We start from the raw sequence: 25,346 nt of genomic DNA, 5'->3' as shown, positions 1-25,346 counted from the left end.
GTCTGCGGGTGCGCGCGTGCGTGTGCGGATGTGGGTATTTTTTTTTTTCTTCCCGGAGCCTCCTAATGAGGCATAAACTGGAGCTGCAGCCCCGCTCTGCACTGCAACTTTCGCTCGGGCTGCAGCTCTGCTGAGACGGTTTTGTTTAAATCATGTGAGGCTTCATTATTTTTATGATGAGACATGAAATGCAAGCGGAAGATGTGGGTGGTTGGAGGGAGAGTGGCTGCGGAACGTCTCAAGTATGACTCGAGTGGCTAATACTCAAAGTTCATGCTGAATTGCAGCCTTTCCACACCCCCGACTCCCCGGGACAGAGAGGCAGGGAGAGTTTGGCATTAGGAGGTGTTCGCTCTGGCCCGGCCAATAGGCAGGGAATTGGGCCCCTCACCCCCAAGAGTTGAAATTACAACCTTTGGGTTCTTGTGGACACTTCTGTCTCTCCCCACTTTGCTATAACACAGTGTGGTTCCCATGAGATAGAAAAGCGACTGGGAAGGAGGAGGCGGTTGGGTAGAAGTGGCCAGAGGAGCGAGATTCCGTGGAACCAGGTGCCCGTATCCTCCTCATAGGCTCAGATTCAAACTGATGCAGCGCATTTTTATGGGGGGCTTCCCGGATAGCTGTTATGAAATACAACTCAGATTTATGGTCTTTTTCATATTGAACATGATATGCTATGCTAACGCTGCATGTGACAGTTTAATCAAATCCATTTGTTACCGCGAAGCTAAAAGGGGCCGCTGGGATTTTAGGATTATGGGCAGAGTTAGGGAAGCATGTGGCTTTGTCATTCGCCATCATTTTGCACACTGCCACACTGCGAGGGGCTCTGTGTGTGCGCCGCGTCTCGTCTGGCCGCACTCATCCCTTCCCCCACCCCCTGCCGCCACTCTGACCCGCTCCCAAAGTGGCTTCACAATAGCCGGTCCTCAGCAGTGTAGGCTGCGCTCCAGGTCCACATTTGAGCTAAATAAGGAGACCCCCTTCTACGTCTACCTTTGGGCTTGGTGCTCAATGCGAAGCCGCTGCAACTCAGGCACGCCTAAGTCAACTCATGCAGAAAAAGGAGAAAAGTTTTGGTAAGGTTACAATCTATCATGGATGCACTTTGCCGGCGCTCGGCGCTCTTGGCTGCTCCGAAGCCTCCCTGCTCTTCCGCTGCTATTGTGTCTTTCTAAGAGATCCAAAATATTACTGTTGTAATTGCTTTGCAAGATTGCTGCTTAAACCAATTAATCTGGCTAGGTGCAACAAATACTGCTACATTCTTTGCAAATCATCCCTTGTGTGGCTGCAAAGACACAACCACAAAAGGCTGGAGCATAACTCCGCAAGGGATTCTTTGTTAGAGTGTATGTATGTTTCTTATTTTTTTTTTTTTTTTTTTTTTATTTTGCATGTGAGCTGCATCAAAATTGAACTCAGTCTTGCAAATCTCTTGTTGGCCTTTGCCAAGCACTAGCACTTTGCTGCCATGGTAACTGTAATTAAACTGATAAGAGTGGAAAAATGTCAGTATCTCTGAGCCTTGCAGCTGCATTGGAGAAAAAGGGAATCAAATTGGTTCCCAGCTCCATTGCTCAAAAAGGGGAGGGGTGGTGGAAAGATGGGGAAGGGCGGTTGGGAGTTGAAGGGGCAGAACAGAGTTAAGCAGCTCCAGCGTCTGCGATCTGGGGACATCTATTTGCATTGTTGTCCCTCAGGGGGCTGCAGCCTGTAGGGATGCTCTGGGCCAGTGAACAGAGAGAAACAAGCTTTTAGGCCCAATCCAGTACTCCAGTTGGGGCTGGGGGCTGGGAGAGGATGAAGATGGGCAGGAAGAGAGAAAATCTTTTGTTTGGTACCTCTTGGCAATCGAATGGCCATGTTGGCCAAATTCTTTTAATCTGTGTCACTGCTCCCAGCTGCGGAACCTGCATTCCCATTTTAGCATCTTCCTGAGGCATCTCGCCTCTGCCAACCCCCTTTATATATTCCCTCTAACAGTTCCTTCTCCCAAATGGTTCTCTGTGAATCTTCCGACGGGGACAAGACGGGGACAAAATGTTTTCCATTCACTATGTGTAGTTAGTCCAAAAATATAAAAGACTGTGTCTAAGTGCTGCGAATCTTTTATTATGTTTATTTTTTAAAACCCCTGTGTGTTGTGGAGTTGTGGTGACTTTGTTGTGTTAACTACTGAAGCTGAGACTGCGCGGATGAATGGCACAGAACAAGGGAACATAATGGAGGCAATCAACCATTAGGCTGCCTCACAATGCAATCCAGGCAATTAAAAGCTCACCAGAGTTTAAATGAAATGGTTCTACTTATTTCTGCACACCACACTGCACAGGCTATTATTTATGTCTTTTTTAAATTATGATTTCCCTTAAACTGTCAAATAACTCAGAATGGCAGGGTCTCAGAGGCAATAAGAATTTTCCTCAGAACAATTTACATGCCAATCTAAAACTAGTTGAGTTCTGATATGCTAGGAGCAACTTGTGCCATGTTTCTCAGCTCCAAACACATAACTCTACCCGGACCCCTTCTTCTGGATCGTGAGAGGAGGCTGCTCACTGCTTTATGCCTGTTAGGTTTATGGCAAAGTGGTGACTACAAAATAGTTCTTTTTCTATGACTGGTAAAGTTGTATCGTATCGAAAAGGTTGCCTTTTCAAGGGAAATGTGAGGGTGTTCTCTAAAAGAAGGCACCAGAATGGAGTGTAAAATATCAAATTCCTTTTATGTCCAAGGCCAAACAGAATGCAAGAGTTTCCAATATTAATTGGCCTCTAAGTGGTAAATTAAAATGTCAACACAACAAAAACATTTTGTGAAGACAAGCAGGGTAGTGTTGCTTGTGCCAAAGGTTGGTATTCCCTGTCTTGGTTGCAAAGCACTTTGAATGAAGACAGCTGCCCTTCCACACTTGATGGTAGTAACACAACTTGTAAATATAGCTTACCTACAACTAAAAGGGATTTTTAAAGAAAAAAAATAGCTTTGAGATATATAGAATTAATAGCCTTATAAATTGAATAATTAGTATAGCCACTCATAGCATACCTCTAAATGTTTACAGTAATGAAATCCACAATGTCACTTAGTAAATCAAAATTTCTTCCTCCCCCTAGGTATATGGTTAAGAGACACTAGGGTATGATCTTTACTGTAATTAATGGGATTCATTCCTTGTGGAACCTTGCTAGAAGACGGTAACTAGTTCTGATCAAAGAAACTTCATTTGTCAGAAGTTCTAGAGAGTGAGATTTAGCAGAGCTATCAAGGGTTATGATTAATCTACACTAGACCCTTAGCTCCTTCAAAGAAAAGGAACAGAAAACAGGCTATAGGAATACCACCTGCTCTTCTGTTCAAAGCCAGCTGCTAGTATGCAGCTCGGGAGACCACAGCTATGCATATCATGCAGAAAGAACAGCCACACTGCTTTCCTCCGTGCCATTGCCCACTCCATTACTCTAACCAGAGAATTTGTTTTCTAATGGAACTTCCACATCATAACAATATTATGTACAATGCATGTATTATTTGTAGCTAGGAAATGTATCCATCTGTGGTGGTACGGTGCCTTGATGTCTCTTATCAGTGTGATTAAAAAAAGAGAAAGATAGTGAAAGTAATAGAGGCGAAGTCAAGGCATCAGAGAAAACTGAAGGTTTAACTATTTTGGAGGCGGGATGTACACAGAAAATGCTTAAGATTATAGCTTGGCATTTTTCTTGAGACTTTTAAGTGCATGTATATTTGGTGTTTTGTATCCTTCTGTGTCCAAGTTTCAAACTTTATGCCTGATATAAAGTGTGATATAGCAGTGGGATCTCTGGATTGTGGGAAGGCCACCAAGTCTAGTGTTTAATTGTTGTTCAGCTTTGAGGAAGTCCCTTAACCTCTATGTGTCTGTATCATAATTTGTAAAATGAGAGAATTTGAAATTGATGGATGTCTGTCATATCTTACAATGCTTAAAGTGAGTTACTTGATAAATACAAAGCTCTGAATAGTTGGTAGAGCATTGTTTTTAAAGCTGGATGTTTGACATTTAAGAAAGGATAAAAAACTCAGGTGATATTCTTTCAAATTTCAGTCAAGTTGTAAAATCTACAGAACCCAGCTAGAGTCCTTATTTATGATAAAAATATATCTCCAAAATATAGACACACCCCTATTTTTAGTACAGTATTATATATGTATATAATATATTTATGTATGTGTATTTTATAGTTATTTAGAATTTGCTTTCTGTTGTTTTTCTTCTATAAAATAAATAAGTGCATGTTTGTGGTATTAAATTACATAACCCAATACTTTAATTTTATATATGGGTATGTAATAGTATATAGTTAGGTAATCTGCCATTAATAGAGGCACTGAATGATGCCTCTATTTTAACATAATAAACCCTTTTGAAATATCCAGTGCACAAAAGTAAGTATTTGAATGCAAAGAAGTAATATAGGATTGGTGAGCTTTTGGGGTGACTGTACTGTGTACTTAACTATAAGCATCTTTACTGCTCAGTAAGGATAGTGTAATCCCATGAGTGTGTACTCTGCTTCTGGCACCTAGCACATATTAAATGCAATTTTTAATCAATTAAAAAAACCCTCAATTTTGCCTTCTAGTCTGCATGGACTAGCTTGTTAAATAGCTTTCTTTTTAGATTGTTAGCCACTTACTTACATTTTATCCCTAAAGCAACCATTCTACGTAGAGAATGGCGACACTGTGAAGTTATTTAATGTTCTTTAACTTCGTGTATACAATATCATCTAACTGTGTACAACATGAATTCATTACTTTCATTACTTTGTATGTATGACTTTAGAAGTGATTTAATAAGGACTTTATAAAGGTTGAGTTGTTCTGTTTTCAAGATTTCGTTGGATTTTAGTACAGCCCTATAAAAGAAAGTCTCACACTCCTTGAACAAGGCCATATTAAATATTTAACTTGTTTGAAGTCTTTTGACATCTTTTGATTCTTCTTGTAGTCCCAGCTTTCTTTCTCTTTTTCTTTTTCTTTTTTCTTTTTGGTTTTTGTCTTCTTTTAGGTATACAAATGCTCTCAGTCCAGCCAGACACCAAGCCAAAAGGTTGTGCTGGCTGCAACCGAAAAATCAAGGACCGGTATCTTCTAAAGGCACTGGACAAATACTGGCATGAAGACTGCCTGAAGTGTGCCTGCTGTGACTGTCGTTTGGGAGAGGTGGGCTCCACGCTGTACACTAAAGCTAACCTTATCCTTTGTCGCAGAGACTATCTGAGGTAGGAATTATCCTTGCACACCAGTGATGACTGGATTCCTTTTAAAATACTTTTGTAAGTGTATTTCTTGTTTCGTTTCCTTACTACCAGCCTATATTCCTGAGAGATGTTGACCTGTGTCAGTCTTCAAAATGTTACCAGGTGCCTGTCAAGCAAATTATTGCTTAAGCAGTGGTCAAGAAAACACAGTATCTGAAGTGTTTCAGTGTGGCTTACCTGGTTGCTCATATTTACTCCACTTACTTAACTTACTCCACTGTTTGTATTGAAACCTCCAATTCATGTCAAGGACGTATGTGGTAGAAATCAGCATACAAAAATTTTATTAGACCGTAAGCTTTCAAGGTGGTTTGAGTCTAACACAAAATATTCAGCTCTCTTTCTGTTTCTGATTTGTCAGCCTGTTTGAAATGCTCAGCTGTTATTTATTAGTACGTTTATTATATAATTTTGAAAACTTTCTCAAAGTGTGGGTACATCTTTCCCCCATGGCATTCCAAGTGATCACAGCAAGATAATCAGTGAACATTAACAGCCTCAGACTTGCCAGTAGCTTTATGGAAATTAACAAAGTAAAGATCTCCATTTCTGTGAGAAAATGACAGCCGCACTCCATACTGCAAACATTAGAACAGTTCCAGGACCAGGCAGATGTTCTTGCTTATGAATCCAGGAAGCTGACTAAACTTGTTTCCCAGCATTTAGTACTCAACACATGAACTTCTTTTTAAGAAAAATTATTTTGCTTTCCAGGGAACTTTGTGAGTTGATTCAGCTGCAAATTACTTATATTAATACAGTAGGATCTATCAAATCAAAGAAATGATATATGGCATCATTCGGGTTTTCATATTTGATATAATTAATCATTTTTCCAGTCAACATTAGACAATTTATTTTGAACTTTTTTCCCCTTTATGACACAAAATTTATCCATCAGCAGTAACTCCTTAACCATCTTGGTTATTTGGAAAGGTACTTTCTGGGAAATTAAGTGCTCCTTACTGTGTAGTTCAGTTATTTTTCAGTGCGATTTAATCTTGATATATAAAAATATACTGTTTGGTTAATAGTAGTTACGAGAGGGTAAATCCAGTACTGTTTTTCTTATTCTAGTCTTCCCCTTCTTAGGACTGCATCATCTGACAGCCTCCTGTCCAAGTATAACCACTTGTTACTCCTCCTCTGCATTCTTAAGTGCACAAAATACATGCAAAGTCCCAACGATGGGAAGTGACTCTCTATAGCCAGGATTTTCCTTATTGTGGTGGCACAACTAATCAGGATTAATTTATTGCATGAATTCTTTTAGAACTGCAGTCTTTGAATGTTTTTCTTTGACATAAAAATTTCTCCTCCGCTCTTTGTGAATTAGAGCCTCCTTTCTGCATAGAGCATTTGTTTTGCTTTTAATGACTTAATGTTGCTTCTAGTTTCACTTTATGTTTACTAACCAATAAGCCATGACTTTTTGACTCTTTGACTTATACATTTGTTTATAACTGCAGTATCTCAAGTGGATTTATGTAGCAACAATTCCAAAACAAAAAGTTTATATAGTCTGGCAAGGTCAAGGTGTCCTAATAAGCAATAAAGACAGAACTAAATAAAATTTAAAGAAAATACTTTTAGATATCTGGATTTTTTAAATCAAAAATATAAACTCGCCAATGAAGTACCTGTGTCCTGAGCAAAGTTGTTCTGCAGTTGTCAATATAATAGCCAGCGAGAAAGTAAACTTGGATTTGTTTTGTTTTACTCTTCTTTATGGTGAGAAAATATGATGTTCACTTGCTATTTGATATTTCATGTTAAGTGTTTTGTTGAAGGAAATTTTCAAAAAAGTTTTTATATCAAATTCTTATCTCTTAGGAATCTCTATGATGCTCTCTGTGATATAACTTTTAGTTAATTTCTGATAGGCTCAAACTTTTAATGCTTGTTAACTTATATTTAAAATTCATACTTTTTCAAATATAAACCCTAGTCCTGATTGCTAATATATTCATTTCTCAGAGTATAACTTCCTCTTAAGTAGGTAATTACCGCACTAATGGCTAGTTGTTATGTTAACAGCCTAAAGATTGTTAACATTTCAAACTAAGTTGTACACAGCAAGCTTATATCCCTTATTTAAACTGAAGGTTTGCTATATATAATGTAACTTCTTTGGCAACTAGTAATTCATCCACACTTAAAGAGTGCAGAAGTGAAATGAGAAATTAATATGTGTTTAAAAACATTGCATTGTGTATTATATAGATTATGCCACAGATGTGGTATTTAGTTTTATGTGACAAGCATGTAGTTCAATGAAATTGTGTGGACATTCAACAACATATGTCTCTGATTGGCATATTACAATATTCTGATTCTGTATGACGGGCAAATACAGTCAAGCCAATTTTATTTACAAACTAATTTTTTGAATGTGTATAAATAATCATTCAAAATGTTTATTGAATGCCTGCTGTGTGAAAGGCATAATTTTAGGCAATGGATGAAATAACTAATGGAAAAAGGGAGGTATACCTAAAATTGTTACTAACTAATTGTTTAATAATTATACAAAATCTGCAATATGATCAGTGAACAAGTAGTATTCTGTGGCTATTCCCTCTTAGTTCTGCACATTTCCTTTCTGTATTTTGCACAGCCAATGCGTGACCATTTAAATCCTGTTAAGAAATGGTTTGGTTTGGCTTTTTGGTTTTTGAATATTACGTAATTTCTTTAAGGTATCAAACAAGCCATAAATAACTTACAGGTTTGTATTTCTGTGTCTAAATCACTAGGCATCTAAGTGAGAATATGGAAAATGATAAAGAAAAAATAGTTTACCTGTACTAGTAAGTTATTTGTTATAGGTATTATCCTATGCTAGATAATTTTTCCATATTTTTAAGTGATATATTTTGCCGATTGTTTTTAAGTTTCTAATAACTTCTCCTTTCCAAAAAAAAATTCAAACAATAAAACACTTCTAATTCTGAGCAATGAGTCTTGAAGTCCTAACGTTTTGTTTTGCATTAGTTGGAGCGACAGTGTTGACCTGTTCTTACAGGTTCTTTGAATGATGAATACAAGAATTTAAATTATAAGATAATTTCTTCTGGGTTATCAGTGCTATGATTGTGCTAAATTTTATCCCTCTCAGATTATTTTCTCCTTTGTGGCACAATTAGCTATGTTTAAGGGAAAAAAAGAAAATATTTTACAGTTTATGTGCTGAATTTTAAATCTGAACAGCTCACTTTCCATAACAGGGCAGGTATAATGCATTTTATTCTTCTGTAGAATATAAAATGCACAGATCTAATGAGAGAGAATTTGTCAGTTTATAAGATTGTTCTCTGCTTTCATTCATTACATGAGGAACAGAAGGACTGACTTTCAAAAATTTTCTCCATTAATATGCTCTCTGACTTAAACTATGAAGTCAATCTCCCCATCAATATTTATATGCCAAGACATAAAAATGTATCTGTTAAAAATGTATGCAACACATTTATAACTTAATATTATTAAAAGATGAGCTCATGACCAATTAGGATGGAAGCATCTTTCTACCTTGAACAAGATCTTAAAATTAATAGACTGCCTAAAGTAGATTAACAATTATTGTATAAAAATAGCAAAGTTTTAGTAATAGTGTTTACAGGACTCTATTCACTGCCAAACTATAATCTATTTCAGTTTGGAAAATATGAATAAAGTAGTTAATGTATAATCAGAGTTTGAGAATTAAGATTTTGTGGTAAGTGTTAAGAAATTAGAACTAGGGGAAATAACAAAATACTTTTCAACTTGGAGTCAGTAACGGATTTCAGAATTTATCACTCCAGTTTTGGGGTAATTTTTGCTTATTTTTTTGTTAAGACTAAAACTTTTTACTTGTGGTATATTTGAAGCATTAAGTTGACGCCGGCTGTATCTTCTATCTCTATGAATGGTGTCTTACCAGAGAATGTTATTCAAAGCTGTTTTCTGTAATATGTACCATGGCAGCTACTTATAGCTCTTCCTATACGAGAAGCTGAAAATGTCTTATATAAATTTTAATGCAATTTGCTATTTTTATATGTGAGGATGATTTCTTTAAAATGAAACTATCAGGAAAGAGTGATGCTTCATGCTCCACCAGAGTTGCCAATTAGCAAAAAGGATTTGAAGTTGCTGTGCTTACTACAAGTAAGTGCTTTAATATAAAGACATAATAACTTTAAAAAGAAAACTAAAATCAAATGCTACATAAAGCATTAATCTAGCTAAAACTTTATTTCACACTGATCAAACCTGGTGCCTCTACATTTTTACATAAGGTTAAATATAGCTTAGTACCTGATTAAGGTTTTAAAGGAAAACATGAATATGTTAATATTATTTTATTTTATCTGACAACTTAGTGCACAATTGTTTTGAATGTTAAATAAAATGTTCATTCTTTTTTCCTTTTATTGACATTTTTTAAATACTAGGCAGTTGAAAATCTCTTCCCTGGAAAGCAGTGAATTGTTGTTATTTGAAAAATAACATTTTTAATTCTGAAAATTGTAAGATTTTACATGGAATGGAACTCCTCCCAAAGAAACTTTCTCTTTCTCTACAAGCTTCATTAAAGCATTCTTAATGCTTTATTATAGTCATAACTTTTACCATATTTAAATTTCTAAGCTAATCTTAGTATTATGAAATATTTTGACATATGAGTATATTAGACTCCATGGTCTGTTTTAAAAAGCACTGTTATACTCCTTGCAAATTATCTTACCTTATTTGTAGCTTTATAAAATGTTTTAATTTTAAGCCAATTTTTCCCTTTGTTATGATAAAGCATTATTAAATTCTATTTTAAGTATTTTAGGCTATCTACTGCTCATGGACCAGTACAGATCAGGAGGGATAATTTTGTTTTATAAAACACTTTGGGGAAGTGCCCCTCACTTCAGAAAAAAATTGGTGGATTCTCACCAGACTTCCTCAGTGTCAACTTCTTTGCAATAATCTCTTTAAAATATTTCATCTACAATGACAATTTCTTATTTGTAAATTTATCTACAGTATTGTTCTGTTAATTCTGTGATTCATCCATTTTCAGTAAGTGATTACCTAGTAGAGTTATTTTAGTTTTGTGGCTTTTTATTTTGGTTTGTTTGACAGACTTGAGATATTGTCACTGAAAAATCCATCCCCTCCCCAGCCTAGGATATTAAAAATACAAAAGTACTTTACATTATTTTATATCTTTACCGTTTTTTATCTTTTTATAAAGCATGGAATACTTCAGTCAGGATAGTTTTTACACATAAGATGGATAAGTTAGACATACCTGACTTAGCAGAAAAATATTCTGTTTCTACAAGTATACTTAGGATTAAATGCATCTGGGAGACCTACATTTGAGAATTGCTAAAATTGCTTATTTTGCACTTTATAAATACATAGAACTCTGGAAAAGAATATCTATTTTTGGTTGCTCTTAGAATGTATCAAAGTAAGCCAGCACTTCATTTATAAACTCACCATTAACTTCCATTAAGTGACTAATAATAAATTTGAATGCTGTGTTTTGACTGCATAAACATAATTTATTAAGGAATCTCATTTTAAAATATGCTGAAAGTAGTAATTTTGTAAATGGTTTTGATGAATATATGCCTTGTAGAAATGTATTATGTAGTTCAGTTTTCTGCCTCAAATAAAAATTATTAGTCTAAAAGAAGAATTGTGCCAACCTAAATGACCATTGTGTTTTCCTTTGTTACACTGTGAGGCATTGAAATCTTATTTTGGTATTTGGTTTGAAAATATTTTCCATTTCCTATGAGACTGTCTCCTATTATTCAAAATCATATCCTGAAACCTCATTCTATCTTCCAAAAAACATTACCTAACATTTCTCACTTTTATCAATAAATGTTAAAATATATGAATTGTAAATGTAGGACAAGATCTTGAAAACAAGGGAAGTAAAAGTAAAATAGTGTTGTTCTACTCAACTGACAGATTTTTTTAAACAACGTTTTCGTTAGCCAAGTTTCTTTTGAAATGCATTTTCCTTTTGTGTTAATTTTTAAAATCAGGTTATGTAAGTGATTACTCCTCCTGATGTGGAATTTCCCCTTGTTCAGCATTTAAAGTGGCATAGGTGTACATATGCGAGTTGCACATACAGATATAAGAGACTATATAACCTTAGAATGAACATCAACTTTTGTCGTAATTGATACTTCAGATACTTTATGCCAACTAATTTCTTAGTATTATAAATTATAGCACTGACTTATTCTTACAGTGTTCTCCATTCTAAAAGGAAAGTTTCATAACACGATAGACTGCCTAAATTTATTCCCTTGTGATTTTTATCACCCAATTCTGTTTTTCTCAGCTTCTATAGAGTTTGATACTGTCTGTTCTATTTCTGTTTCTACCATCACAACATACCTGTTTTGATGATTAAGCATACATTTCTTTTTTCAGGGTAGTTATAAGAAATGTATTTTTGAAGTGTCAGTTTACATTGTGAAGCGAGGAATGTGACAGTTAGATTTTCATTGCCTACTTTAAAGCAATTTATCTTGCTTAGTAGGTTTTTTGTCCCTTATCAATAGTAATGGGTAACTTTTCTCTAAAGGAATTAAAACCTAAGCCTACTCTTTTATTATATTCATCAAAAATATTTATTATATTAACAGACGGCCCACATCAGTCACCTGTGCATTCACAATGACATTTTTTCTTTCTGCCCTATATTATCAAAAACTTCCTGGTAGACCTTTTTTCTCAATAATATTATTTGTAGTTATGTAAAGAGTCTAAATGTTTTGCTGAGTTCTTTTCCTCCATAGTGTTAGTTTTTTGTAATGCAAAAATCTCTGTAGCCTTTACTTGTTTAAAAAAATCACACTTGAGATAAATAATCATTTTGTAATAGTCAGATCCCTGATTTGAAGTTGAAAAATTAACATTAAGCCAAATGTATTAAGTTAGACTCTAACCAGCATGTGTTGTTATGATTCAATTTAATATTAAAAACTCTCCAACTGGGCTACTGGGAAAATAAAAGACTCTTAGGAATTCAAAGATTATTTGCAGAGGAGTATACCCAAGCCACATTTAAGTAAAATTGTTACTAACAATGTAGTAACGCATTATCTACATTAAACCCATCCTTTAATAAAGACAGAAAATCAGTTTTAGTAAACACAAATATCAAATATGGCAAGGACTAGCAATAGGGCAGGGAACTTCATAAATTGTGCCAATGCTAACATTTTATAGTAATCTTAATACCACAGAACAAAAATAAATTCCCATCTCATTTATGCTGGCAGATCCCAATAGACAACTTCAAGGAGAAAATAGCAAATGTTCGACTTTTGGTTGCTCACAATTCACCAAAAATAGCAGAGTCAAGACTGTTACAGTGTAAGATACCTGATGGCATTGAGCATGATGATTATTTTGTGTTTATCAGCTGCTCAGGACAAATATATTCTGACCAACAGCTCTTGTTAGACTGTGTCGGATGAGTGATTACTATCTCTTCCTCTGGTTGGTTGGATGGGGGCAGCGGTGGGAGAGACTAATGGAAAAAGCGATCATAACTTCTAACACTAAATATGAGTATCAGTTTCAATGGGCAGGTTTATTTGTATTTTGCAGGTGAGAAGTTCAGCTATACTGTGAACATAATTTTAAAGCCTGTAAGTATTGTATGTAAATATCCACTGAGGGAGGCAGTCATTTGTGCTTTGGGAGATACAAAGAAATTATAAGTTATTAAATTGACTTAAAACTTATAAACTAGTATTTTCTGCAGCCATTTATTAGAAAAAAAATGAGAATTGTTCTGAGCTACAAGAATCCTTTCCTTCCACAGCACGACCTTGATGAGTGGGTACTATTGCTGTTTATATTTATGATCACGTTTTGCTATCTCTCTAAAATGAAACCATTTAGTCATTTAACAAATATTTGAGGAGCAATATTTCATTGCTATAAGTAATGAATGTAGAATATTATATTTCTAATTTATTTATGTAATATGTAAATATGAAGTTATTAATATGTTACGATGCAAAGAATAAGAGTGCCAGTCTGGGAAATTTGGGAAGAACTTAAAGGCAAGTTATTTTGCATATTTTCTACAACTGATATAGTTGCTATTGTTGTTAAATAACTAAGTAAAACATATGAAGAGTTTTAGTCTAATTATGTCCCATGGGACCAATCTAGAGAATGAACAAAGGTATGATCAGGAGCTACTGGAGGTATTTTTAAGAACAGAGATTCTAAATAATAAGTAAAACTTAACCTCTGTAAAAATCCTCTTGTAAACTAGTAGTCCTGTTATGAAGGCTGAGCTTCAAGCTTCATAGTTATATTTTGGATGCAGAGTAAGACAGATTTAGCTCTGTAACTTTCATGCTGTTTGCATTGTTTCATCTCTTATCACAGATACTGCTAAAGTATCAACAGAGGTACAATTAACATCCCTTGCAAAATGCTTAGCATCCTTGGGCCCCATTTTCCCATTCAACAAATATTATTCTGTATACTCTTAAGTACTGTACAAAGCCCTGGATGCAGCACTGAATAAAACACAGAAATACCTCCAACCCATTTAGAGCTTATGTTCTAGTTAAGGGAAGCAAATTATCAACAAAATAAGTACTGAGTACATTAGGAAATGATAAACACTGCAGGAAAAATAGAGCAGTATAAGTGGTTTGCAGGGTTTATATTGATGCATTGTGTGGGGGTGGGGGATGGTGCAGAGGGAAAGGGAGGAGTGGAAAGAGAAGGATTTAAAAAATTAAATAGGGTACACGGGGACAGCCTTGTTGAGACGGGGACTTGAGTAAAGACCTGAAGAAAGTGAAGGAGCTAGCCATGAGGTTGTAGAGGAAGAACGTTCTGGTAACAGGGGACAGCCGGTACGAAGGCCTGGGATGGGAGCGTGTCTGATGTGTTTGAGGAACATCAAGGATGCTAGTGTGGTTAGAGAGAGTGACAGCAGCCCCTGTGTGGTCCTATGGTATCCTCTATTGCTGTCACAACCTAGAATGCCCCTTTTCTAAATGTCATCTAAGGAAGTGCTAATACTGTTGGCCCTTCGTATCCTCAGGTTTTGCATCTGTGGATTAAACCAATTAAGGATTAAAAACAGTATTTTCAGTCCCTGGTTGGGAATTTGTGGATGCCAAGGGTCTGCTGTATGCATTGTTCTGCATCATTTTAAGAGAGTTGAGCATCTGTGGATTTTGATATCCACAAGGGGTCCTGGAACCAATTCTTTGTGGAATACTGAGAAATGACCACTTCCATTTGAGCACTGCTATGACGGTTATTCAATTAGGCTATTACACACTAAATTCCCTTTGGTATTACAGAAGTCATCTGCAAAATTGAATGGGATTATTTTTCATTTATTATTTACTGGTAGCATTTTTTAATGCCTTTTTATTTGGCCCTATGATGACCCTGTTTGGTTAAGTAATAGTTATGAAATGTGAATCTCAAATAGACCTCAGAATTCAATCATTTGACTGTTCATTGCTAATTCATGGGTGATGCTATAGCTGTATGTTTGAGTTTAGGCTGACACATCTACACACATCTGCTAAAATGGTTCAAGAACTGTTTATACATATAATATTTCAAAGTGAAATACAAAGGAATGCCCATACTGATGAGGTAGGACTGCCAACACAGCATGGAAGAGAGTAACAGCTTGGCCAAAGATTTTCTTAAACTCTATCTTGATCACAGTCTAACTAATATATTTTGAATACTTAAGTCATAAAAATTGCAGAGATGTGCATTTCTCTAAAGCTGATAGTTTTCTACTCTTGAAGTGAAAACATTGGTTATTCTAGGTCTGAGGGGTGAATTTTTCTATTACTTTTAAAGCCAACTTGAGTTTTATTTAATTAAATTATTCTCAAGCACAAAATACTTAAAATAACGTATTGGTTCTAATTATCATAAATGTTTCCAAATCCAGAATTTAGAGAAAATACATGGAGGATATATTGCTATTTAAAACAATTTATTTAATCACATCCTTGCTGAGACAAGTGTTACCTAAATGTTTTGTTTATACCTCTCTTTTTCGCCCCTAACCTAACCCTAGCTCACTAACTTTAGTTTCACATTGAGAAGAGCTAAGCATTACTCTTCAAAACTTAAAGATCAATATGCATTCCTATTTTAAAAAGTGGGATTTGTAGGTACAAACTGTCTTTGCTTTTGAAAATTAAAAAAATTACATAAAACTTTAAATACAAATCAAAGTTCTTGAACCCGTATTTACACTTATGAAATGGGCTAGGATGTATCATGGGTATAGGCCGAGTTCCTGGATAAATGTGCCTTGAAACTTTGAAAGTAGTCCCATATGAGTGGGTGAGTGTTCAGAATGGTGGCCATCTAGACTCCGTACACAAAGTGGGAGACCTACTTTTTCAGAAAGCCAGGAGGTGGTGGCCAAATGATTTTACAAGTCTTTATTTTATTTTTTTAGAGAGAGGAAAAGGGAAGGAGGAGAGGGAGAGAAACATGGATTGGTTGCCTCTTACACCTCCCCAACTGGAGATCTGGGTGCAACCCAGGCATGTGCCCAACTGGGAATTGAACTAGCAACCTTTTGGTTTGCAGACTGCACTCACCCCAGTGAGCCACATCAGCCAGGGCTACAAGTCTTAATACCTGCTGTCATTCTGCACATCTGTGTGCTTTTTGCTGTTTTAATTTCTAGCTGCTCTTCTATGCTTTTTGGCAGATGGGGCATCTGTTGTAACTGCCATTTTGTCCTGGCTGAGTTGAAGACCTATATTCCTAACCATTTTGTGATTCTTACCTTCCAAAGTAAATCAATTTAATCTTTCTTTTAAGAAAATGTTCCTTGACCTTGAACTGATAAGTTTTCTTGGTTTTTTTAAATAACCTCGTCAATGGTAGTTATTAAACTAACCATTATCTTTGGAACAGAGATCCCATGCTTACTTGACTAAATGTGTTAAGTGCTTTGTCTTCTTGATTAACTGTGGATTTCTGTAGTTATCTGAAAAAGAATTATACATTTTGAGAAAATTAAATTTTTTAAAAATTTTTTTTTTGAGAATTTACCTGCTGAGTAGTAAACTAGAGACTTTCATTTTCATGATAACTCAGTTTTTTGCTGGGATCCTGAAGTCACAAGCTTTTCCTACATTTATTTAAACATGTACAGTGTAACTTAAATTATTTCCTTTTTGTTTCTATTTATTCCACCACATGGAATATACTTTCATCAACTATCATTAATAGCAAATTAATCATATATTACCGTTATGATGCATTCACCTGCTGGTTTTACTTTCTCTATCCCTTTATATAAAGAAAAAAGTCATACTACTTTTTGATAACTCCCTAAATATCTCCCAAACTAGGTGAGGTTAGATCTAACCCCTAGGTTTTAGAGGCATGTTGAGTAGCATAATGGTGAAGAGTCCAGAGTTGAAGTCTGCCCAATTCTGCTGCATCTCAACTATTTATTGCTAGGTAAGTTACAGAGCCTCTCTAAGTCTCAGTTTACTTAACTATAAGCAGGAGTAATAGACCCATTCATAGAATTGTCAGGATGTGTTATTAAAATACCATAGGAAAAGAATTGAACACTGGCTAACACTCCCATGTGAACTTCTGTTATGAAAAAAAAATAGCACTGAGTTATGAGTGTTATTAAATATGAGGATAAAATGAAAGGAAAAGATTAAGATGAAGTTTAAAAATGAGAAGTAATCAAGAATATGAAGGCTATTATTATATTAAGATCTTTACCGACTTCTCATCTAAAAGAAGAAAAATGAAGAAATGCCTAAATACCATGTGCACCTGAAACCATGTAGGAAAATAATATTGAACAGTGGAGATTATTGGAGTCTGAAATAGGTTGTTAAATTAAGGTTATAATGTATTTTACATAAATTAAGATTAATTTGAATCTTTTGAGGAATTTTTGAACATGCTCTTTTCCTTGTAACTGAGCTGGTAGTTTTCTGAAATAGATGCCCACACTCTCCACATTTTAGCATGTGCAAGTTCTGTGGCCTTATAAAGCATTATGTTTAATATTCTGTAGGGTAGAATTATATGTAAAATTTCAGCTATTCCACATTTCCTTTATGGTCTTGATTTTTGTACCTTTTTCCTCAGGTGACAAGAACAATTGAATGCCAATATCTTTTAACTGATAATTCTTTTTCATTGTGTTCTCTAAAAATTTTTATCACATACATTTATTGCTACAGAAATTTAAGTATACAACTTTAATTTAAATGTATATTTACCAAATCATAAATTCTTCATTTTATGTTTTTTTTAATTTGAAAAATAGTGTTTAAAAGGATAACCTATAAAACAAATAGAAATAGAAATGCTAGTAATTTTTTAAGCATCCCTGGGATCTTCCCACCCCCAATATGGATAGCACTATTATTTCTTAATGGTGTTTTTAAGCTTAATTGAATGTTGTTTGGTAGTGAAACTTGTGAATAAAAGGGGGAAAGACCAATACTTAAGAAAAAAGTTGTAAAACAGATGCAATAGTTCGTAAGGAAAGAACTTTTTAAGCATGACTTAATATGACATGCTCTGTTTATTTAATATTAAATCAAGGTTTTCTTTCTGAAAAATGTGGCAATGCATGTTGACTCTAACGTTATACTATAGCCACTGGCAATATTAATATGAGGTAGAGTTTCTCCCTCCCCCACAACCTCCTATTCAGGACATGGTGAGATTTTTAGACAGATAAATGCTGAGAGAGAGAGAACCCTATGTACCAAAGGCAGTGTTTACTGCATGTAATACATATCATTGTTTGTCTCCTGTAGTGAAAAATACTTGTGTCGTGCTGTTAAAATGCACTCCTGACAGACCAGTGCTTGCTATTATAGGGTCCATTGCTTAAAAAAATGATACGCTGACAGAAATACAATTTAAGAAAATTTAACACCAAGGGCAGTCAACCATGTAGGCTACTATTAAGGGGCCAAAACTCAAGGCCAGGGGTTCATTTTAAAAAGAGGCACAGTTTATTTGCTAGTAGTAGGCAAAATTGAAAAAAAAATCAAACTTGAATTTCTTACTCTCTAGTCTGTAGAAAATTAATGAACGCAACAGTTCAATAAGATTTTATTGCAGAAATGTTTAAGTGAAACATTTTAAGAATGCTTTGGAATTTTTAAAATTACTTACCACATAGAAAGCTATAGTACTGCAGTGCATAACAAATTGTTAGCATTGGATCCTGGGCACAGCCAGTGATTTTCTTCAAATGTGGAGTCAGAGCTGGTTAATCTGAATCACTTTGTTCATTTAATTTTTGTGTGTGTAGTTTATAAATATATTTGAGATTGACAAGTCAGCAGCACCCACAATTACTACAATTTAAAATATAAGCTATTGCCCAAGTGCCCTTATGGGCATAGTCTGGTAGTTAAATGCACTGGATTTGTAACAAGGCCTTTTGAGAAGGAAAATAACCAAAAAGGAGATGAGATGAGATATATTGGATTTCAGAAGAGTACAGAATGTTCTAATGAATAAACTGCTACTGAATGATGATAAAGCATGTGTTTTTAAGCTATCACATGGCTTTATTATTAAGAAAGAAAATTCCATGAATTTAGATGAGATGTATTATCTAATTTTACCATTTTAAAAACAAATCTGCCATCCAGTAATATTTGATACCAACAGTGTATGGATTACATGGTCCTTGGGAAAAAGGTTACAAAAGTAATACAATAAATAATCTGAGCATCAAGGAGCTTAACTTGGGTATCAGAGAAATACAAAAAAAAAAAAAAATAGTTTACTGCTATGGAGAATCAGAAGATTGTATCTTACACTTTCTATCCTGATGGTATAGTCTTATGGCCATACTCTAGATAGGCACTGGGAAACAATTGATCCTGCCAAGAAAGGATGTCCAAAGATGAAATGTAATGTCTTTGCATATGTCCTTAAGAATTCAGTTGACCTGAATCTGACAATATTATACAACAGATTTTTTTTCCTATGAACATGGAAGGTAATACATATTGTGAAATTTGTTCAGACATGTTGTCCAGGGCCTCTGTGACTCAGCTGTGTGTTGCAGCAGACCCAGAAACATTTGCTGAGGAGGACTGGGGTCCTCAGCTCTCTTTGCCACAGCCATGCGGTGGCTGTCCATTCATGTACATGGTTTAGTTGTGTTTCTAAAATACACATGTGGACTTTATCATACAATGGTGCCTTTAGACTGTGTTCTTACCAGACAATATAACTTAAAATTCTGATTTTCAATGCTTATTTTTTTTAAATTATTTGAAGGAAATCATATTTATGGTGGATTGAGAAAACTTGAGTATTATTTCTTCTGATAGTTTTAAATTTATCCTTTGGATCACACCAGAGAGCTATGCACTTGACATTGACCCCTATTGTTTTGGCTCCTCAAAAATTTTCAAAGAATTATGAATCAGGGATTTACCATTAGCTTGTGTTGAAGAATATTTTATAAACAACTGCAAAACTTCAGTGTCTTGGGGATGCTGCTGTGGGCTTTGTTTACTGTATTGCATACAATGTCCTGCAGACTTACTGTTGAAATTTCTTCCAGATCTTAGAATAAGGAAACTTTCTGGGACTCTAAATGAGTAAATGGTTTTTTGTCAGGGCTTTGAATCATATATTTGTTTACATTTTTCTTCCTTGTCTTCTAGGGAGCTCAAATCCAAATTTACTTTTTCTAACAACAGCATGATATATTAATATAGTCTCTGAACTTTTGTATTCTCTTACCATAATTTTCTTTATTATGGTATCTGAAGCTATGTATTGTATCTGAGGATGGGTTTTGAAATTTTTGAAATGACTTTGTTTTAAGTAGTTAAATAAATGGGTGAACAATAATGAGATAAAATAGAGGCAGGAGCATATGAGAAATGCTTAGCTAGATGATTGAAAGGAATTTGGGAAAGGCAGGATGTGATAAAATGTATTCTTTAGTCTAGATAGTATATGTAAAATACAGACAGACATGAACAATATTTAGAACAGTATTTGAGGTTATTGTATGTAGGAGGAAGATGGTAGCAAATATAACCTTTTGTATTCTCTCATTTTCACCCTTATTGTCATAAAATTAATCTATTATTTTAATATAAACACATGTATGCAAATCTTTATTTTATAAACTAATAATCAATAACTTGTTTTTTACAGTGATAACTTGGATGTAAATAAAATAGGTTAAATAATGATCTCACCTAGGGCTAAGGAGGCAGTTACAGAATCAAATGCCTCCAGGTTTTGGGGTCCAGCCAGGTAAAATAATGTAGTGAACTGGGGCTTGCTTGTCCCAGTGAACGGGAGCAGCAGTGATTTCATGTCAGCAGACTGGGAGAACATGAGCCTAGTGTTCCTGATTTCTCTGGATAAACTAGATTTTTTTTTTTCTGGATCTTTAAGTGAAATCTCTTGGACTTAAGATAGTGACAACTAATTCTAATGTGGCATGTAAGCCATTCATATGTAAACTCTTAATCAGAACTGTGGAATTCTAGTTCCAAATATCTGACCAGGTTCTTCAATCTGTACCATTGGCTAAAGGGCGTGAAAATATGTCGTAGCATCCTGAATTCTTGATGAGGGGAATCTGTCTTTCATCCCACATAGACTAGTTATAGCCCTGCTTCAGAGATCTCCAGGGATATTTTGAAATTGCTAGAATGAAAAAGTTTAAATAATTGGAATGGGTGATCTATAATGGAGAGAACTACAATGGAGAACTCACTGCTCTATGAGGTGGGAGGCAACTCTCAAGGAAAGTCTTGAACCTCATGGCCATTACAATTTTCTTGGGTTTAAGCAAGATAGTTTTGAAGACCCTCACCATACTAAAGTTAAGACATGTAAAGCCATCTACTTCTAAACAGGCCTTCGAACCCTATAATTAATTATCCATTACTGAATGAAAGGCAAATTCATTACCACCAGCCCTTAAACCACCAATGTTAATTCTAATCCTTTCTCATGTCCTTTGCTTTCCTCATTCTCTGGGTATTTCTACTGTTACCTTGACTCAGCACTTTCCAGTGGGTCTTCTGGAATCCCTCATGTCATTGTCAATAATCTTTCCTATGTCCACTATCTTTTGCCAAGATGCTGTTTTCATCAAAATATTGTCTTAACTGAGTTTCACCCATTGCTTTAACTAAAACTTGTCTGTTCTTTAAAGAGGCGGGTTTCTTTTCATTGTCAACAGTGGCACAATACTACTTACTCTTGTAAATCCCATATCCTAGGAAGCCAAGAGGAGATGCTGACATTCTCTTGGGTACACACAACCTACTCACTAATAAAAAAGCATCCTTCAATGAAACTCATACAATCTAGTTACACTACCTTATAGCCTTGCTCACTCCTGTCATTCCTCTTTGAGACAATTCTAAGAGATTTTAAAAGGCTTATAGGTGACCCATCCAAAACTAGCCCTATCTTGTCAAATCCCCTTAACTCTCCTGAACATCAGCCCTCCATTTCCAGGATCACATACAGCTCCTTGACCTTAGAGAAAAATATTCCGTCTCAGGAATCATGAACTCCATCATGTCAACCTGTCTAGCTTGCAAGACAACTGTTCACTAATTTCAGATATTCAGACTTCTGTTACGTCTTTTTCTCCTAATTTGGTCCAATCTATCAGACTGCTGTTCTTTTGTGACCAGCATGAAGCCACCTGTTGATCATTTGTGTCCCCCTTCCATCCTTTTATCCCATGTCTACCCTCTGTCTGGCAAATTGGCATTGGTATACCACTCCCCCTTTTTTACATCTGCAACATGGTTGAGTATTGCTGGAAAGAAGCAAATAAAATATTGATTGATGTTCCCACAAATAATTGGTTTCTCCTCACTTGGCCTCAAGGGCTGAGCCAGTTATTTGTACTTGGCTACCATCCTTACCCATGACCTTCAACAGCTCTACTGAGCATTTATAGTTTCCCATGAGGCCCTGTCTTTGGATAGTTGTTCTGTCTTCCCTTCTCAGCACATGCCCTTGCTGCCTGCATCAAAATCAAAGCCATCAGGTTTGATTAAATGAGCCTCTTAACACTATTTACATTGCATCTACTTTTCCATTTATCACTAACTCCTTTCATCTCACCTTTGTTCCTTTTAAGGCTAATTCTATGTCCTTGGCTCCATTACCTCAACACCCTAGTGGTCTTCTTATTTTGGGGGGCTATCTTCTTTATCTTTGGCATTTTATTTTATTTTATTGGTATTTTACTATCTCCTTTTCTATAAGCTCTTTACCCTCAACATATGAATGAATATATGCAAGCCTTTCCCATCCTGAAAAAAAATCTTTATCCCTCAAATATGTTTATTTTATCCAACTCCTTTGTTGCTCAAATGTTTTGAAGAATAATCTACCCTCACACCCATATTCATACTTCCGCAGCCTCATTTACTTCTCATCCACTTGTGATCTGGCTTCTATCTCTAACTAGTCTACCAAAATTTCTTTCCTTAATATCTAATTGCTAAAACCAATGGACACTTTCTCAGGGATCATGTAGTTTCTTTTCTCTTTTAAGTATTGATTACTCTTTTCTAAAATCTTCTTACTATCTTGGATGCTATGGCTCTACTGTACATTAAGATTCCTTTCTGGGTGTCTCATCCCCATAAAACAATTAAGAGTGAAGGATAGTACCCTAGGAACACTGATCTTATAGAGGTATACCTTTTTTTTCTAGGAAATATTATCTGTCTTCATGGTTTTAATTGCTGCTCATAGTGTTGATGTCTTTTAAATCTCTGCCTGCAGCCCTTATCTCTCCTTCAAGATTAAGCCATGTATATCTAGCAACTTCTTTGGCATCTGGAATTGAATAGTACACAGGAAATTCAAACCCCAAAATAGCTGTAACTCAACTTATATAAAATTAATATAACTCTAATATAGTTCCTTAACCAGAGAAGGATAATATAAAATATATAGAAACTAGTTTTATTTATGAATATAGACATAAAAACTTAAAAAGTTTTAACAGCCTTTTAAAATGTATAAAATGGATAATATCCTAGAAACAGGTAGTATTATTTCTAGACTGCAAGGAATGAACACCAGAATATGTTTTCCCCAATTCATTACATTATCGAACTAAAGGAGGAAACACCATGGCTAGAGCAATATGTGCCCCCCCCAAAAAAGCAATTAATACTATTCAGCAACCACTTTAAAACTTCCAGATAAAAAGAAATATGAGGAAGCCAGTTAAATATCATTAAGAAATTTACTGAAACTTAACAGCAAATACATAAAAGTTAAGTACTATAGAATTATTTCCATTAAAAGCAGGAAAAAGCGAAGAATATTCACTATTATTACTTTTACTCAATGTTCTTTTAAAGGTTCTTTTAGCTAATGTAACAGATTTGAAAATAACCAGTATAAATATTCAAAAGAAAATTACTTTCTTTGCAGATAATAGGAAAAACTCAAGAATTAATAAGAACATATGCCAGATAAAACACAAGGTAAATATAGTTGTAATTTTACTCTAGGCCTCCAAAATGACTCAATAGAAATGGAGAAGAAAAGAAATTCATTAGCAGTAGTAATAAAACTTTTAAAAGACATATGCATTAGAGTTCAGTATTCCTTTGAAGATATATTTTTAAAGGAAAAATGCTAAACTATCTTCCTCTTTTTTTGTTTACATACATTGGATAAATATAGAACAATGTTAACTATACTGAGGACAGAGCTGTTATAATTATGAGGAATGATTTTAGCTCTGTGAAATAAAGTCACTCAAATGATGGCTAATTCTTCTTGGAATCTACTATATTCCAGATACTATTCCGGTGACTGGGACTGTAAGAGTGAAAAATACCAGTAAAAACCTTTGTCTTTGTGTACCTTATATTTTAATATTATTTTTAAGATATTTTCCAAGAGCTTGGAACTGTGCTAAGTACTTTACAGATGTAAATTTATTTACCCTTTGGGAATTGCTATTATACCCATTTTAGAGACAAATTCACTGAGGCACAGGATGATTAAGTTGTTTAGCCAAAATTCCCAAGCTGCAAGTGTTTGAAGAAGAATTCAAATCCAGAGAGTGTGCCTCCAAAACCCATTCTCATCACCTGTGCTTTTGTATATAGTGACTATAGTCGTAGTGTGCCATAATGCTGCCAAGAAGAAGCAAGAGAACTCTTCACTTACACATCTGTGTTACCTTTCTAAACTACTGGTATACCATTGCTAAAATGTCAATTAAATTTATACCTGGGAAGGCATGAAGTACCTACCAGGAAACTTGTTTCTCATCAGTGCATGAGACACTAGATTTTAATTCTGTTCTGTGAATCATACCCATTACTTTTCTGGTAATATTTTTTTGATGAAGAGAGAAATTTAGACAGTTCTTTGTTCTTTGATGTTTCTTAAGCCTATTGGAAAATAGCAAAAACATTTTTTTTAAAAAGCCTCCTCTAAATATATTAATAATGTGCATAGAGGGGATATATATATATATACACATATATATAATTTAATCCTATAAAGGACATTTTGTTCTTTAAAAATATCCCTATGGAAGTTTATGACCTTTGTAATCAATGCCTTTTTTAAAAACTAGGCTCTAGAGAGTGTTTGGGTTGGAAAAGGTCACGTATTTGCAGTGATATATTCTGTCAAGAGTGTGTATAAATGTAATATACTAGACCTTAACAATGCAATATATTTTGTTGGAATAAAGGACTTCTTTTTTGCTTTTTATTTCAAATGAAACTTTATTAAGTATAGAGCTATGAATGATTTCTTCCTGAATATATTTGTTTAGTGAATTAATTCGGTTATTAGAGTGCTTTGGATTTTGAATCCGCTCGGAGCCTGGGCCAGGCTAAAATGGGTCTTCACCAAAGAAGACAACTTCCTTCCCACCCCTCACTCCCTTTCTGCCTGACTCCTCCCCTCGTGCCCTATCCATTTATAATTGAAGAGGCGGGAGGTTAT

At 34.9% G+C, this 25,346-nt stretch overlaps 1 protein-coding gene across 3 annotated transcripts in view; it reads left to right on the top strand.

Moving 5' to 3' along the window:
* LMO3 (LIM domain only 3) overlaps positions 1-25,346 on the top strand; it is a 51,339-nt gene that overhangs the window by 1,976 nt on the left and 24,017 nt on the right. For 2 of the 3 annotated variants that reach the window (XM_090275470.1, XM_090275469.1), the window contains one exon: positions 5,060-5,273. In XM_090275470.1, coding sequence (XP_090131596.1) covers positions 5,068-5,273 — 206 coding nt within the window. In that variant the 5' untranslated portion in view covers positions 5,060-5,067. Of the gene's footprint in view, positions 1-939; positions 1,083-5,059; positions 5,274-25,346 lie in introns of those variants that run through there. The other variant, XM_090275468.1, reaches the window with a different exon arrangement.

This window comes from Furipterus horrens, unplaced genomic scaffold, assembly GCF_987537825.1.
Source record: "Furipterus horrens unplaced genomic scaffold, mFurHor1.1.pri manual_scaffold_4, whole genome shotgun sequence".
NCBI lineage: Eukaryota > Metazoa > Chordata > Mammalia > Chiroptera > Furipteridae > Furipterus > Furipterus horrens.
The sequence above is the reverse complement of the archived record's forward strand: the minus strand, read 5'-3'. Positions and strand labels throughout refer to the sequence as shown.